Below are 16,823 nucleotides of genomic sequence, written 5' to 3'. Positions count from 1 at the left end.
CGCAACACTCCTGCACAGACTCTAGGCTCCTGCGCTTAAAGGTACCAAGTTGTTCTGTGGAGCCAACCCTGCCAGATTGCCCCTTTTCTGCCCCCCATCCTTTCCCTGCTCTGGGGTTTATTATTTGTGGCTTCTTTTGTGCAGGCCACTACAGTCTCGCCCTATGGATCTGTCAACCGGCTTCTCAGAGAACTAAGAGGCTGATGTTGAGACGCAGAAACTAGGCAATAAACACACACATACACAGCCACATCACAGAGACAGGGTCAACCCAGTGAGAATTGTGCACACACTCTGGAGTTTCTCGCGTTCAGTTTTCAGAGACCCACCCTCTCTTCGCTGCCAGCCTCTCTCCCCCCTGTGGTTTTGCCCCCTCCACCCTGGAGCTAGAGGCACAGGGAGCAGGGTGTAAACACCTGGCAAAAATCACTGGACAGTCAAACAAACACGAGATCTTACAAAGGATCCCAATGGGAGGGACCTCGGAGCTCCTTGTTTCTTTGGTTTCCTCCGGCACTCCTCCCCCTGTCGGCTTCTTCCTTCTTTCCCCGGACAAAGAGTCACCAAGCCTAGATCAAATCGATTGTTTTATTGACTGTGCACATACAGACACACCTTTAGAGAAGAGCGCGGCCCCTGGGGGCTACTCCGCCCTGGACTGCACTTGTGCTGCGTTTCGCGGACCCGATGATCCAGACGCCCGAAACTCCCCACCCCTACCCCAACGTTTTCCTTCAAAAACGAAAAAGGGACCCCAGCCAGAGTCACCGCCCCCGGCCTACCCTCCTCTTCCCTCCCTCCTTCCCTCCCCGCCCACCTGCCTGCCCGCCCGCCCCCTACACTCTAAGGTCACACTTTACAGGACACAGACTTTTCTCTTACAGAGCACGCTCGTCTAGGACTACAAGCCAAGCAAATACTATTGTCGCGAAAGAAGGGGCGGGGCGGGGAGGCGTGAGGAGGACCGAGGGGCTCTTCCCCATCCGCATCCCGCTGCAGGTCACTCGCAGGCTTTGTGCGAAGTGGGGCGCACGGCTTCTCGAGGAACCCGGCCGGAAATACCGCAGTTGCTTCCTATGGCCCCGGAGCTTCTCGAGATACGGTCTGAGCCCCGTGCAGCAGTGGAAACGAAGCTGTCGAGTTGCACTAGTCTCCGGAAACCCCAACCCACCCACAACGAAATTGGCTCGGGACCAAACCCGCACGCTCGATGGAAAAAGGGCGCGCAGTTCCGAGGCGCTTTAAGTTAGGTGAGAAAGCGGGAGAAAACGGTCCCTCACTCCGCCCCCCCCCCCCCCCCCCCGAACACACACACACACACACACACACGCACGCACGCACGCACGCACGCACACACTTTTCCCAGAGGTTGGGAAAAGAGTGTTAGCACCAGACTCGGAGTGTCGCTGTCTTTGAAAACAACGAGAATGTGAAAATCCGAGCGCGGAGATGAAAGGCGCCCCAGGCACCCGGCTCGGCTCCAGCTGGTCAGAAGCGCAAGCGGGCCAGAGGGGGAGGAGGAGGGAGCGTAAGGGTTTGGTTCCCAGACGCAAGGGGGCTTTAAAACTAAAAACTAGGGAGTTGTTACCAAATCCTAGCTTCTAGAACATGCACCCTGGAAAGGGCAAAATAGGGGTTGAGGCGGAGCCTCACAGCGTTCCACTATCGGGACGTCTGTTGGGGGTCCCGGGACAACACCCAAGCCACAGCGTTACCGCGTGATGTTTCCAATGTCCTCCCATTTCCTCTTGCTCCGGGGCTCACGGTTGGGCAGGCAGTGGGGCAGATTTCGAAGATAACTGCGTGGGGTTGGAGAGGCGTGGACTTTGCCCACGGTCAGCGGTGGTGTCTTAGACGGGGAGAGAGAAGCAGGGAACTGTGCTTGCCACAGGGGATTCAGCCCATAAGGACACTAACGATCGTGGGTGTAGCAGGGTGCTGGGGAGTGGGTGGGGGGACTGGTGAAACCTTCCGCTCTGCACTCTAAGTCCCCAGGAGTCACAGTTACGGGACGGTAAGAGGACTGAGTAAGTGGAGAGGGGCATAAACCCTGCCAGGCCCAGATTTCTGCTCCCAGGCACCCAAAGTTGGGGATGAGACTGGGCGGGGCGGGCGGGAGGGGGTTTTAGCCTGCTGTCTGCCTGTAGTTGCCGTTAATCTCCTGGGCAATGTTGACCGCCTCCGCACCCAGGGGCAGACGGTCACTGTACTCTGAGCCCGCCTCGAACTCCTCTTGGTTGGCTTTGGACTGGGACTCCACCAGCGAGCAGGCCGCAAGGCTCTCCTCCCTCTGCAAGTCCCCACATGGGTCCCCTTGCTCTGGGTCTTCGTCAGGGCCCTCTCCAGGGGCCTCCTCTGGCTCCTCACCGCCAGCTTCGCCGCCTGCTGGGTAGCTTTTCTCGGACTCGAGGTAGGAGGCACGCGGGTCGAAGTCGGCAGCGATGCGCTTCTCCATGGGGTCGGGAACCTGCGGCCGCAGGATCAGGCGGTAGGGCTTCCCCGGGTGTTTGGCCAGCAGGTGGCAGCAGGCGGCTCCCAGCAGGGGCACGGTGGCCAGTACCAAAAGGAACACGCTCACCGCCACGATAACCAGCAGGGAGGGCAACTCCTTCTTGGTGGCGAACACCACTTGCACGTGGCAGGCCTCGCCTGCCTGCGCCAGGCACACAGAGTAGTTGGTGCCAGGCCTCAGGCCGCGGAACCAGTAGGCGTTGACTCCCTCTTCCACGCGCGACCACTGAACTGCCGCGCCGCCCCCCGCCGGGCACAGATAGAGACGCCGCAGGGGCCGCCTCCCAGGCAACCCAACTCCTCCAGCCCCTCCAGGCCCCGGGCCCCAGCGCGCCGCCAGCGGCGTCAGCTGCACCCGCGCCTCTCGCTCCGCCACGTCCAGGGCGATGACGCCCAGCTCAAAGACGTGCGGCTTGAGGTCCGCGCTCTGGTTGAACGCGTGATTGGACACGTACCGCGAGGGGTCCCCGTGGCCGCAGCGCTGCTCCTCCATTGGGTCTGCGGAGAACTGGTCTTCCGCCCCTTCCCCCTCTCCAGCCTCCTCCGGCCCCACCTCCATCTCCCCAAGGATTCTACCCCGGGCTGGGCCTTGGCCTTTGACTTTGCCATCGGGCTTGGAGGGCAGGACGCTGTTGACTCCGCCTTTGGCTGTGGACTTACGCTCAGAGGTCGGAGGCTGCACATCCTGGTCTCCCCCTGCGCTAGGAGCGTGCTTTGAGGGCCCGGCAGCTGCCACCACCACGCGTACTGACGTGGAGTTGGCACCTAGCTCGTTGTGGGCACGGCACGTGTAGACGCCTGCCTCTTTGGCACTCAGGAGGGGCACCAACAAGGAGCCGTTTGTGAGTGCCAGGAAACGTGGGGTAGCTGGGGGCGCGGGCCAAGCTGGTGCCGGAGACGGGGTTGGGGCCTCCGTCTGCGTCGGCCCGTCCTCCTCTCCTTCCCCGTCCCCATCTCCTTCCCCGTCCCATTCTTCCATCCCATCCCCATAGTCCTCCCCGTTCAGGACCGGCGGCTCTAAGACTACGATTCCACCCGGGATCTGAAGTTGCCATTGTAGGCGAGGCGTGGGGTGTCCTTCCGTGACACAGTGTAGCATGAGCGCCATACCGGCGCGCAGGGGGCTGCCCGGAGCCGCAATGGGCGGCTCGGCACTCAGACGCACACTGGGCGGTGCACAGGACAGAGCCGGCAAGCGGTGCACCGGAACCCCCTGCAGCGCGGTTGGTGTGGCGCACGCAATGGAGTCAATCTCAGGTAGCGAGACTCGTGTGCTCTCGGCCCAGGCCTGCAGCCACACGAGGCTGCAACCGCAATGGAAGGGGTTGTGATAAAGTTGCAGATGTGACAGTGCGCTCAGCTCGTCGAAGGTGCCGGGAGCCAGTGTACGAAGCCGGTTGTTGTTGATGCGCAGGGAGCGCAAGTCGGGCAGCGCACCAAGTGCGTCCCGAGGAAGAGACCCCAAGCGGTTATGGTTCATTTTGAGCAGCTGCAGCGCGCTCAAGTTACGCAGGTCGCTCCATGGAAAGCTGGATATGAGGTTGTGGCTCAGGTCAAGATTCTTGAGCTGGCTCAGCACGGCCAGCGCGCCGCGCTCCACGGTTCGAACCTCGTTGTGCGCCAGCCACAGCGACGTGACCTGAGTGACGTCGGCGAAGGCCCCTCGCCGCAGCACGGTGATCTTGTTGGCCGACAGGCTAAGCGTGGTCACGTTAGCTGGCAGTCCTTCCGGCACCTCGCGAAGCTCCTTGTAGGCGCAGTCGGCGAACTGGTGTGCATACTTGTCCACGCAGGCACACGGTTCTGGGCATGCTCGCGCCTCTCCTAGCAGCACCCAGGCCAGCCACACCACTCGCAAGGGCACCATTGCGGATCCTGCAGGTGAAAGCAGGGAAAGAGGATAGAAAGCGATTCACCGAGCCCCAGCTTCCCAGCCCTATCAAGCTCTGCGTCCGAAAACCAGTCAACAGTAGGCTCCAGGGCTCCAGTAATCTCTATGCCCAGGTGCCTCTCTTTGGCATGGGTGTAGCTCAGTAAAAGTCTGCGGATTCAATCCATGCTCCTTCTCAGAACCCGGACTTCCTTTTCCAGAGGTCTTCTATCATGCTCTTTTTTCTCCTATCTACCCCTCCCACCCTAGCTCTGGCCCCACTGCACAGGCTTGGCCGGCAGATCGCTGGTCTGCATCGACCCGTCTGTATTTCTAAGCTGTTGTCTAATGCCGTGAAAGGGATACACAGAAAGGGTATTTTTGTCTGTGACTGGTGTCCTTTCTTGAACTCTTTGTCCCATGTACAGCGCTGGCACACATGCCCATGCAGGAGAACAATACGAACACATGCTCAGGCACCGCCATAAAACCGCCAACTTCTGCAGGGGTTTAGAGGTTCACAACACATTTTGCAGACACACAAACATAAAAGCACCCAGACATAGACACAATATACCCTTGAGACCTCATTGTCCTCTCAGCTGAACCCAGCATTTTTACAGCGTTTCCACAACAGTGCAGAGCTCTTTCCTGTTCATTGTGGGAACTGGCAGACACAAAGACACAAGTCCTCACGCGAAACGACCCACACGCAGGGACACAGGCCTGCACTGGCACGTGCACACAGCCCTCCACTGAGACTAAAGTCCCAGTGGATCAGCAATACCGAGAGCTTGCAGCGGGTGGCAGGAGCCGTGGGACCCGCGCGGAAGACCGCTAGCAGACCCCTCAGCCGCTCCGACCTAAGCCGCCGGCAGCTCCCTCTAGGAGAGAACCAGGGGTGCTCAGTCAGCCTTCCACCTGAGGAAGGCGGTCTTCCCTTGTTCACGGACCAGGAGCACGGGGGGAACGGCACCAAAGTTCCTTCCCCATACCACAGAGCCCAGGTGGCTCTCAAGGAAGCAGAGGGGTCCCTGGCCCATGGGGCATGGGAGCTGCCACTAGCTATGGAAATAGAAGAAGGTTCAAGATTTTGCCCCTTTTCTGAAGCTCTACGATGCCCCAGGGATCCTTCTCCCAGCCACACAAACGCACTTACACACAGAGCTCCCGGCAGGCAGGTTCGGCAGTGCCCCTTTCACATCCCCGTTTTTGGAAACCCGTGTTCCCCATTGCACCTTTGCTCTTGGGGGGAGAGCTCCTCCCTATCTCTCCCCAACCTCAAGGGGTCCAGCACCCTAGGTGGGGTCTATTCCCATCTGGATCAAGGTTGTGGGGCCGTCCCGAGGCTTACCCGCAGCTCTTTGACTCCCCGTGTGCTGCCTCGGGCTTCAACCCCTTCTCCAGACTTGATGTCTCGGGAGCCAGGAAGACAGCCCAAGGGCGCTTCCCGCCTCTGTTGCTCCGACTGCGGGGAAGACAGGGGAAAGGGACAGGTAAGTCTGGGGTATCCTTTGGCCCTGAGGTCCCACTTCAGTTTTTCCTTTCGTGTCTGTTTCCCCCACGTCTTTCTGGCTGCAGATTGACGAGAGTCTGCGCGCGCTCCCGGCTCGGCAGGGACGCGCAGAGCCTCTCCCATCTCCCGCATCGTCTACATTTGTTAACGCCATAGAGGCTCTAACCCTCGCGGAGACACGTTTCGGCCCCCACGCCCACCGCCCTCGCTGGGCTCTTGCCAGTTCACCGCACCCCGTAACTCATGTCCCCCCACATTTACACATCTGCAGACATTGCCGCTATTCCTTATCACATCGCCCCCCCCCACACGTTCAAACACATTAGCACAGACCCTCATCCCCTCCGCACAGTCTACCTTCACACGCTAGAATTATCCATCTTCATGTAATCGCGTCGATGTGTTGAGCTCTCACTACCGTTCACACACATTTTCAAAGGCACACCTTCACCCAGGACACTCACCACTCTCCTCCTCCAGCACGCACACACACTCCCCCTACTCACCCATAGAGCGGGGCCCCGTGAGCTTCGCTGCTAATTGAATGCGAGCTGCTTTTACACCCGGTAACACGTGAGACAAACCATCCTCGAGGAATTTGGGGGGAAGGCAAGGCGCACAAGTAAATGGGGATCGTGTTTTGTGTTTAAGCTCTTTTTGCAAATGCATTTAGTGGAGCAGGCAGACCTCGACTGGGACAGGCTGAGAGGCATGCAGTCGGGCTAGCAAGGACCCTTCCTTCTGGTACCCCCAACTCCCTCCCCCCGCTAGTCGCCTCCTCCCCAAACCACATTCAACACGATGCATAATTTATAGTGTTAGCAGAGCACCTCACCCTCCCTACCATTTTTGCCTGAATCTGGGCAGAGATACCTGCCCAGGTCTCTCTCTATTCCCCTTGCCCCACACCTGTCCAGTCCAAAGACGAGAACGCAGGGCCCTGCAGGGCGCGCGGGGAAGTGATGCCCCCTCTCCAGCCTTTTAAGCCCGGCTCTTTACGTCTGGTCTTTTGCAGCTAAACTAGCGCTGAAGCCCACGGCCCAACTCGCTGGCTTGTGCGCACCGCTGGCAGCAGCCGCGCCGGGTGTGTGGGTGTCAGGCTCGGCTCCCAGTAAGCCTGCCTGAGCGCACCCAACGTCTCACCCTCAGTCTTTGACAGCTAGAGGCGAATGGGGCATCGGGGCTGCAGCAGGCAACGGTGCCAAAAGGGATGGTTATAAAATGTCTGCTCTTCTTGAGCTGCGTGGGATGGGAACTTAAGGCTCAAGCACCTCTCATGTCTTCACAGCCTCACAGGCAAACACACCACCAACCTTACAAACGGTTTCCACAGTCTGCGCCGCTCCTCACCTCCCCAGTGTCTCACGCGTTCACACACACAACAGCCCACCTCAACATACTTCAATACTCGCTGTTTCCGACTCTCCTTCCCTGTCTCTGGCTAAACCCCGACATTTCTTTTCTCGACAAGAAGGCAGAGACATGGGGATGTCAGCGCATTTGGTTAAAACCGAATTCCTGTCCCCCTGCATGGCCAGCAGCCTGGAGACAGAGTTACTGGCCAGAACAGGAATGGATGCAGGCTCCCGGACACACACGCAGAGCCCTCGCATTCCCTGGTCCTTTCGGGTAGCCCTAGGCACCCCCAGCCCTCTGCCCGGGCCGTGGGGGGGTCTCTGGTGGTGGGTCTATGGCATGGGATAGGGCCCTCTGAAAAGCTTAATCTCCAGATTTAAATGTGGAGCATTTTAATGAGCCAGGGAGGTGGGGAAGATAGACACGAGAGAATGCTGCATCCAAAGGGATCAACCGACCCTGGTTCTGAGGATCCTTTGTAAATTAAATATGAACAGACTGGCGCATGCAAGCTCTGCGTCCCTCCCTCTCTCTCCACCTCCTGCCGCTGCTACAGGAGGCCAAGCGGGCTGGGACCAGCGCATCTCTCTCAGCCCAGAATTCAGAAGCCAGAACTTCATTCCACCTGCTACTGTAATCGCCACAGTGGACCCAGAGGGAGGGCGGTGAAGGGGTGAGAGCATCTTTGGCCCTGTGGTGGGACGGGGGAACGGGCCCCCACTTCGGAAGTGAGTCCCTGCTCTTTGGGCCTGGCTGGGTCGGGGAGTGGCACAGCCGGACCTAGTAGAGCCTCTTTGTCTGCGGAGTAAGAGGGTCTTCCTGGCAGTGTTGTCCGCGTCTTGGGAAACTTGACGCGGTTCTAGAGGAGGCAGAGACCCAGCATCGAAGATGGAGAGTCAGGTCCAGAAGGAGGGTTCTGGAACCTTCCCCGGGCGGGGGCGGCGCGCCCGGCGCGGAGGTAAGGATTGGGGTTCTGGCGAGAGGGCGCACCGCTTGTGGACCCTCCATCCAGTTTCCACCTCTTATCCTCCCTGTCCCCCGCCCCCTAGGAGGCAGACGGAGAGGCGGGCGGGCGGGCGGGCAGGGGACAACTTTGGGTTGAGGGATTGTAAGACAGAGGCTGGAAAGTGGAAGTCAGAATGGTTTCGCTCACTCTCCGCCGAGTGTTTCCCTGGATCGCAGGGACCCGTCCAGCCAGCGTCCCGGGAACCTCTGGGACTCACCGGCCGATAAAGAACCCTTTCCCTTCCTTTCCTGCCGAGGCTGTAGAAGCCGGAGAAATTCAGCTGGGATATAGGGCTCCAGGTGTCAGGACTGCGGCTAAGGGCGCGGTGGCCACCCAGCGAGGGCGCGGGATCCCGCGGAGCCCTGTAGTTCCCGCCCACTGTCCAGCCAGCGCTTTTGTTCCCTGAGCGTACCCTGGGGAAAGCCAACCCTTACCCCAGCCCTTCGGCCCTGGAGTGCCCAGTTCCTGCCGCGGCAGCCTAAAGCCCGAGTCGCCCCTGGCAAGGTCCGCCGAGAACTCGGGTAGGAACCAAGACTCCGGGTTCAGCCTCCGAGCTCAGCTGGGAGATTGAGCGCTTGTCTTGCGCCGCCAGGCGCGCAGGAGCAGTCTAATGACTATAATGTTAATAATGGTACAGTTACTGATGGGCTGGGGAAACGGGAGCTAAGATACCACCCCCACCGCCGCCCACGTCTTTGATCGTTAAAGAAACAGGCCCCTAATCAAATGGGTGGAAGTAGGTGTGGGGAGAGGAAGGAGATAAGGTTAAATAAAAGCCATCAACGCGGGACTTGCGGGTGGTGGTGAGGGGCTGAGGATCAGATAGGAATCTGTAGAATTCAGGCTAAGGCATTTTGACCAGGATGGGGTTTGGGCCTTAGGCAGACCCAGAGGCCCAGAGCTGGAGCTCTGGGCAATTCTTTTGTTTTGTTTTGTTTTGTTTTTGTTGTTGTTTTTTGCCGAGATGTGGATCCCGACGGTCTAAAGGGTGGGGAGGGTCGAAACCCAGTGAATCTCAAGGTGCCCTGCCAAGGCCTGTTCACGCCTGCCCCCTGCTGGACACCGCCTGGAGGACGCTGAGGCCTGGGACAATGGCTGGGGGTGGGGATGGGGAGAGGGCTATGGCTGGAACCACGTGCCAAGGCTTGCTGCAGCCCCCAGCTCTGCAGACTCAGTGGGGCAATGTTCTGAAGTGTGGGACTCTTAACCAAGGCACCAAAGTTTTCCTTAAGTCCCAGGAATCTGCAGCCTCCTTCCCTGCCTAACACTGGTACAGCCCCCACCGTGACCCTACTGTGTTTACAGCACCCAGAGCACAATATACAGCGCGTCTGAATACTTGATGAAGGAATGGTCCCTGGCACGAACCAATGAGCTTACTCCTTTTGGAACAGAACTTTCCTGTACTCCTTTCCAAGTCTCCCCTTTGGTTGAGCCCTTTCTCTTTGAGCCTTGTTTGAAGCCTTAGAAGACAGTCCTTAAGTCTCATGGATTTGTCAGGGACCTATAAAATGTCTGAAACCTGAAAAAGAAAGTTTTTTTCGGCTCTTAAGGAAAAGTAAACTGCAATTGAAAGTAAAGGATGGGCCTAGCTGGTGTGGCTCAGTGGATTGAGTGACATCCTGCTAAACCAAAGGGTCACCGGTTCAATTCCCAGTGCAAGGCACTTGCCTGGGGTTGCAGGCTAGGTCCCCGGGAGGGGTGACGCGAGAGGCAACCGCACATTGATGTTTCTCTCCCCTTCTTTCTCCCTCCCTTCCCCTTTCTAAAAATAAATAAATAAAACTCTTTAAAAGAAAAAAAGAAGTAAAGGATGTTTGAGTAAGGTTCAGTTGCAACCACTGCACTCAGACTTGTACATGCCTTGTGTTTAACATGGCACAGGGGTGATTTAATGGATGTGGGAGGGGCACTGGAAGTAAGAAAGCCAGGGCCCAGGAGGGCATCAAATATGCCCAGCCTGGAGGCCTGTTCAGAGGACCCTCCCCACAGCTGCCCTACAATCAGAATTTCCTAAACACTCAGTGCTTCCCATCTTTCAGCTTCTATAGTCCTGCCCCTTACTCCCACCCCCAACACACATTCACACAGAGTTCCCAACATTTTCAAAAGTTGCTTTCTTTTTCTAACTTCCAGCAGAAAGCCCACTCCTCTGGGAAACCCAACGCAATGTTCATAACACCCCTCCCACCTTCTATCTCTCCTTTCCCTTATATACACTCTACAGTGGTTAGGAGGAAAGGTTGTTGTACAGACTTCACCATGTACTAGCTGTGTGACCTTGGCCAAGTTACTCAACCTCTCTGTGCCTTAGGGGAAAAAAGGGGGTGTATAAGAATAAGACTTCTGTTGGGTTCCTGTGAGAAATAAATGAGTCAATGCATACAAAGCTCCTAGTACCTAGCACTTGGATAATGCTTAGAAATGAGCTATTATTTTTTCAATAGTAGCTAGAATTAGCCATGATTATTGCCTTGCAGAGTTGGATCCAGGTAGGATGAGATGGTCTGCTGCACATGCCCCTACATGCTTCTGTCTTGCCTCCGGCACAAGGAAAGGACCTTGGCCCTGCCCTCAAATGTCTCTCTTCACTGCCCCCACCAACATACGCCATGGCACAGGTAGCAATTGGAATTACTATTAGTGTTTGTAAAGATTTCTAGTCTGAGATTCTTCCCGCTTTGTGCTGTGACTGTCACTAGTGTGCCAGTTTCCAAAGACAGGCTTGCAGCTACAGCTTTGGTGGAAGGTTTTTAATTAAAACCACAATCTGTTTAAGTATTTATTGGTCTCTGTGATTTTAATTATTTTCTAGGGAAAAACAAAAAATCCTCATTTACATATTGGGAAGACTGCTGATTCAGAGGAAAGTAACAACCTGTGGCAGTTTGCTGGAGGCGACTGGGAGGAATTTCCTGAACGGTTCAAATGAAGCTTGACATTATTAATAACCTGGGATCCAGTCCTTGACCTTCCTCCTAGTGCTTTCATGAAATAAGCTTAATGTGCTGGCAAGACCCTTTGTTGCCATCGCAATTAACGACAATTCTTTCAGTGGCATCTCAGGTAATTGCCTAGGTTTGTGCTTGTCTCACTGAAGATGTGGAACCCCTGTCTCTAACAGGCAGCACTCCTGCCTGTGAGGGGTGACATGCGTAGCCGTTCTACCAGGTGTGGGTGAGACTGGCCCGCCCCAGAGGGGAGTCCCTTTGTGGCAGCATGAAGCAGGGAAGGGACGACAGGGAATCGCTTCAGATGCTTCTTCTGCAGAAAACAAAATTCCCATCCCAAAGTGTTTTGAATGATTAGGTATCACATCCCGACTGGGAAGCAGGGATGGCTCCAGGGCTGATTGGCTGAATGACATCAACAGGCCCAGGTTCTCTCTGTCTCTCCTCTGCCACCCTTAACAGGGTTGCAACCTGAGACTTGTGTTCCTTGGTGCCCTTGGGGGACTCAGCAGCAGCTGGGGGCACATGCTTATTGGTAACAGACCAATAGATAGAGAGACTAGATTCTTTCCAGGAGCCACAGCCTCTCTTTAGGACTTATCAACGCACACTGGCTTAGAACACCCCATCTCTGAGCCAATCACTGGAAAAGGGGATGGAATTAATTGGCTTAGAGTAATGATTATATAGCCATGAAATGGATGTTGAGGAGTCAATCCCAAGATTCAGTCAAGCAAGAAATCCCCTTTAAATAGATGTGTTGGAAAATTGCATGATCAGAGTAATCTAATATTGTGTTAAAATGAATTGAAATGAGACTGGTCATAATTACAGTGAACCATATGAGAACAACCCCTAATCTGGAGATTAGACCAGTCTATGTCCACACTGTGTGACCAGGATCGGGGCTCAGTATGTGAACGGGTCAGGTCAGTGCATGAGCCGGCTTGGGGCTCAGTGTGTAACAAGGGTCAGGGTTCAGTGTGAGAGCAGGATCGGAGAGCTCTCTTGGATAGGCATACGTACAAACTAGAGGATTGTCTGCTTTCACAGAATTCTTGAAAGGATAAAAATGTGTTCTTGGAAATGTCTGTGCAGGCATCGAGAGCTATTTTCAGAGCAGTGAAAACATTAGTTTTTAGTTGGTTATTTATGAACAGGAGATGTTTATGAATTCAAAGATGTTCCTCCATGACTTCACATCCTGAACATGTCAACTGATCCCATGGCCGAAAAGAGAACCACTTTATTGTCAAGGTGGAAAACAGAAGGAAGAATTCTACCCTGGTCTTACAAGGAGTGGGGAAGCAGCACAAGGCTGCCAGCTTCACAGGCTTGCTGTGTGATCTTCAGCAACTGCTTCTAAGTTTCCACTCTTGAAAAGTAAGGAGAATGTGTTGGATATACTCTGAGACCCTTCCAGTGCTGTTGTTCTCTGAGACCTTGGTCCTTGGGTGCTGTGGCTTGAGGAGAAGCCAGTTTGAGGATGAGTTGGGGCTTCTAGGGGGGCCTCCCCCTGGGCTTCCTGCAGAAAGATGTCTTCAGAAAGTCTGAGGACTGTTGTTGATCCTACTCCTCATGCCCCTGGGCAGTTTCTTTGTTTTCCATCCCATCGCAGTGAACCTGCTTCATCTCCTGAGGTTACCAGCCCATCCGAGCCCAGGAATTAACCCTCTCCCTAAAACTGCTGCTCACTGCTCTGTGGGCAGGGGGGAGTCCTTCTGCTACAAAACACTTCCTGAAGGCCCTTCACATAGCAGGAATCAGGGGGTGGAAGAGGTGATGTCATTAGAGATAAAACCTGGTCACTGAATAGGTGTGTGGACCCAGGAAGAAAGGTCACATCTGCTGGGAGTTCCCTGGCTGGTGGGGGCATGCAGAAGGGAGACGTGACTCTTCTTGCAGTTCTGGCCACTGCTTTCTGCCCCGCCACCTTCAGTTCTCTTTTGCCTGATGCCATCAGAGGATACGGAAAGGGGCCACAATAAACATATATTCTGAGACTCATTCAAGGTGAGATACAAATTCAGGGTGTCTCTGCCTGGCTGGTCCCTGGCTGTTTAGAAATCACACTTCAGAGTTTGTCCTGATTTAGGCAGGAAAGCGGCTTCAATGAAAGCACAGCAGGCAGACATTGGCCAGGGGCTATTCTGCTGACAGAAATTTCCAGGCACTTCCCTCTCTGTGCCTGCAGGCAATCAGCTCCAATAGCCCAAGGGCAGTCTTGGAAGGAAGTTGCAGGTGTGAGCTGTCAGTAGCAAAGCACACAGAAGCCAAGGGATGGGCATGCAGAAAGCCGTCTGCTATGTCACCCATTCCACAAATAGTGTCGATAATTGAGTTTCCCCATGTTGCCAGGGCTGTACTGGCACGGGTGCAGCTGTGAAGCAGGCAGATGGCATCTCTGCCCTTACAGAACCCACAGGCTCCTGCACCTCCCAGCATGTTCAGGTCTCCGGTGTGAGAACGTCAGAGCTTCTGGAGGGCTAGCATCCCCAGGACAGGCTCCATTTGCTCCAACAGGTCACCTAGGGCCACAGCTGCAAGAGAGACTGCACCCAACTTAATAGACAGAGAGCTGTCCAGACTCACAGAACATCAGAGCTTGGGGCCTGGAGGTCTTCCATCCTTACTCCTTCACTTTATTGGAAGGAAGACTGAGGCCAAGAAGAAGGTTATCGAGCAGGTGGCGGTGTGGAATGCCCCCAGTGTGTAGCTTCTTTGGTCCAAGACAGGCCAATCTCAGTGGCCATCACTGATGTTGCTGGTTAGAAGGCCCTTAAGACTCCAGTGAGGCCTCTCTGATGGCTGTTTCTAGAAGGGCAGGTGGTCTAGTTCAAGTCTGTAGTAGCTCCCTGGACCCCCCAAGAGACTGATGCTGTGCCCCCATTGGGGCAGTTCTAGTAATGGCATCCAGCCGCAGCTTGCAGGCCCCACAGAGACAGCACCTCCAGCCAGGTAGCCAGCTGGGGCAGAGATCTGGGAGCAGGAGAGCCCTCCCTGAAGGGGCATGTTGCAGAGGTGCCTTTAATTCTGCATCTAGGCCAGGCCAGTTCTAACGGTCACGTCTTGGGGACAAACAGGTACAATTCGGTGTAAGGGGCCCTGGAGCAGGAGATCAGGGTCAGGGGGTTGTGATCGCCTTTCTGCAAGACTTTGGAAGTCTCTCTTTTTTCTTGGCCTCAGTTTCTCCTCCTGTGCTTTGGGGCTAAATGTCCCCCCAGTCCACCCACCTGTTTCAACTGGGACAGATCTGTCACATCTTTGCTCCTCAGGCTTGTCCCTATCAAATCCGAAATGAGGAAGGGTCCTTCATGCAGCGACCTCCCAAGAGGGACAACCCCCAGGCATAGCTCTCTGCAACAACTGAGGTGCCCCAAATCGGTTTCCCAGGAAAGCCAGTGTGGAAGGGCCAGGAAGGGTGAGCCCGCACAGTGCCTGTGAGCGCCTCAGCCTCCTCTCCCTGAGCCGTTATCTCCAGCCCCAGCTGGAAACTTGATGTATTTATTTGCTTCTCCCAGGACCGCCTCTGTCCAACCCACATCTCTGCCTGTGCTGAAAGAAAATGACTTTCCTGCAGATGGCAAGCCAGGAAGGGTGTTGAGGAAGCGAGCGCTATAAATCCTCCCAGCCTGCTAGGGTGACCTTCTCCGGATAGAGAAGACAGTCCAGGAGGCTTAGAGAGATGGGAACAGAGGTACTGGGAGTAGTTGGGGACAGAGTCACCCAAATCCTAAGTGCACCAGAACCAGCAGAGAAAGGAGAGGGAGAGAAATGAAGAAGGAATGGGAAGAGGGGGAGAAGGAGGGGGAAGGGAGGGAATTCAGCACAATGTCTTCTCCTCTAGGTTGTTGGATGTATAGTTATTTTCTTTTTTACTGAGCATTACCAATTCACAAAGTTTAGTGTTTTATATATGTTTTCTCATTTAATCTTCACAATTTTCGAAGTGTGTATTATTACCCCCAGTCTGCATATGAGACCAGAAAGGCTAAACAGTTTATCCAAGGTCACACAGCAGAGCTGGCATTTGAACCAAGTGCCCTACTGAGCCCATGTTCTAACTACCACCTGGCACCCTGCCCCCTCCCAAGGAGGCACAAGGGTACCATGTGGGCACTTCCATCTTGGTCGGTTGGGTTTACTACAGGATCGGTTCACCGCTGTGTCAGCTGGGGGCTTTGTGGCTGTAGAACTCCAGGGCAGTCAGCTCTTGGGTAAATTCTTCCCTCTGTCTGTGGGTGATAAATTTTATTTTTTTAAGATGTTATTTATTTATTTTTAGAGAGACAGGAAGGGAGGGAGAAAGAGATGGAGAGAAACATCAATGTGAAACAGAAACATTGATCTATGCTAAAATCTGGGGAACTGGCTTGCAACCCAGGCACGTGCCCTGACCGGATATCGAAACAGCAACCTTTCTGTTTGCAGGCCATGCTGAATTCACTGAGCCACACCAGCCAGGGCAACAAACAGCTTAAGGCAATTAGACAAGAAACACTGAATTTCCCAATATATCCTCTCACGCTTGTTGGGCTGGCTAGCTTTGTGGAAAATATGTGTGCTTAGCTTTTGCAATCTGCTTGGCTATCAAGTTGGGGATATTTATATTTATAGACTGATTTTAGCATAGTCCAGGCAGCTGGTCTTTAGAGAGTTCCTCTGTGCTAAGTTTAAGGAAGTTCCTTGAACCAAGAATGAAGGAATTTTCCCTTCACTTGTCAGCAAATGCTTTTTGTAAGGGTGAGTAGAGACTTCCAAACTTCATTTTGTTTTTTTGAGGTGTGGAGTCAATTAAAATTCTAGACCCTTCTCTCAGTAGAGTCACCACACACATCTCCTTTATTCAAATCTAATGGGTCTGGACCTGACACTTGGATTCAGATGCCAAAATAACAATGGCACTTGCCCCCTCCCTTGGCCAGCCTCAGGCTCTGCCACCAGGCTCAGTCTAGGACCAAGGCCACTCACTCCAGGGAAGCATGTGTTCAGAGACCCCTGCCCATGTTCCCTTCCCCCTCCCTGCAGCCTGATACCACCTCCTCCCCTCCTCCTATGAGCTGAGCCACATGAAGGGGTTGGTGCCCCCAACACTTCTGACTTGCATTGTAACTGGGGATAGGGCCTTGCCCAAAATCATGCATTCTCCACAGAGGCAATATTATGCCACAGAGAGTAATATCTTGTTCAAGAGCGCCCACTAACAATCTTAGCTATTCTGGTTGTTTCTGGCCCTCCAGAGGACCAGAGTACATGAACCAGTATACCTGCGTGAGAAGGAAGTCATGATCACATATGTAGAAAATGTGTGACATGATCACATATTTAGAAAATGCTAAAATGCTAAAGAATCTGTAGTATATATATGGTATTTAAATTTAATTACAGGGAGTTATGACTAGGAAAAAATGTTTAAAAAGGATAATTATGGAGACAATAATGGGAAAAAAAAAGATTTGAGAAGTAATCTAAAGAAAAAAGGTAGAATTAAAGCAAGTTTAAGTGCTGGGACCAGAAGGATGGGGGTGTGAGCTTTTCGGGGCCTAAATTTTGCATCTCACGAGACCACAGACCAGGAGAGTACAGGAAGGAGAGAGAAAACACTGGCTCCCC

The 16,823-nt window shown here is 54.4% G+C and overlaps 1 protein-coding gene across 1 annotated transcript; it reads right to left on the bottom strand.

Moving 5' to 3' along the window:
* Positions 1 to 2,125: 2,125 nt before the first annotated feature.
* Positions 2,126 to 4,378, bottom strand: ISLR2 (immunoglobulin superfamily containing leucine rich repeat 2). The gene has a single exon (XM_054584863.1). The coding sequence runs from the start codon at positions 4,376 to 4,378 to the stop codon at positions 2,126 to 2,128; it is 2,253 nt and encodes a 750-aa protein (XP_054440838.1).
* Between the last annotated feature and the right edge of the window lie 12,445 nt (positions 4,379 to 16,823).

This window comes from Pteronotus mesoamericanus, unplaced genomic scaffold, assembly GCF_021234165.1.
Source record: "Pteronotus mesoamericanus isolate MK-2021 breed Mesoamerican mustached bat unplaced genomic scaffold, CSHL_Meso_final contig_100, whole genome shotgun sequence".
In the NCBI taxonomy this organism is placed as follows: Eukaryota; Metazoa; Chordata; class Mammalia; order Chiroptera; family Mormoopidae; genus Pteronotus; species Pteronotus mesoamericanus.
Note: the sequence above shows the minus strand (reverse complement) of the source record. Positions and strands in the feature narration are given on the sequence as shown.

Excerpts from the sequence above, each read along its gene's own strand:
- ISLR2 (XM_054584863.1), bottom strand. The coding sequence starts at position 4,378 with ATGGTGCCCTTGCGAGTGGTGTGGCTGGCCTGGGTGCTGCTAGGAGAG.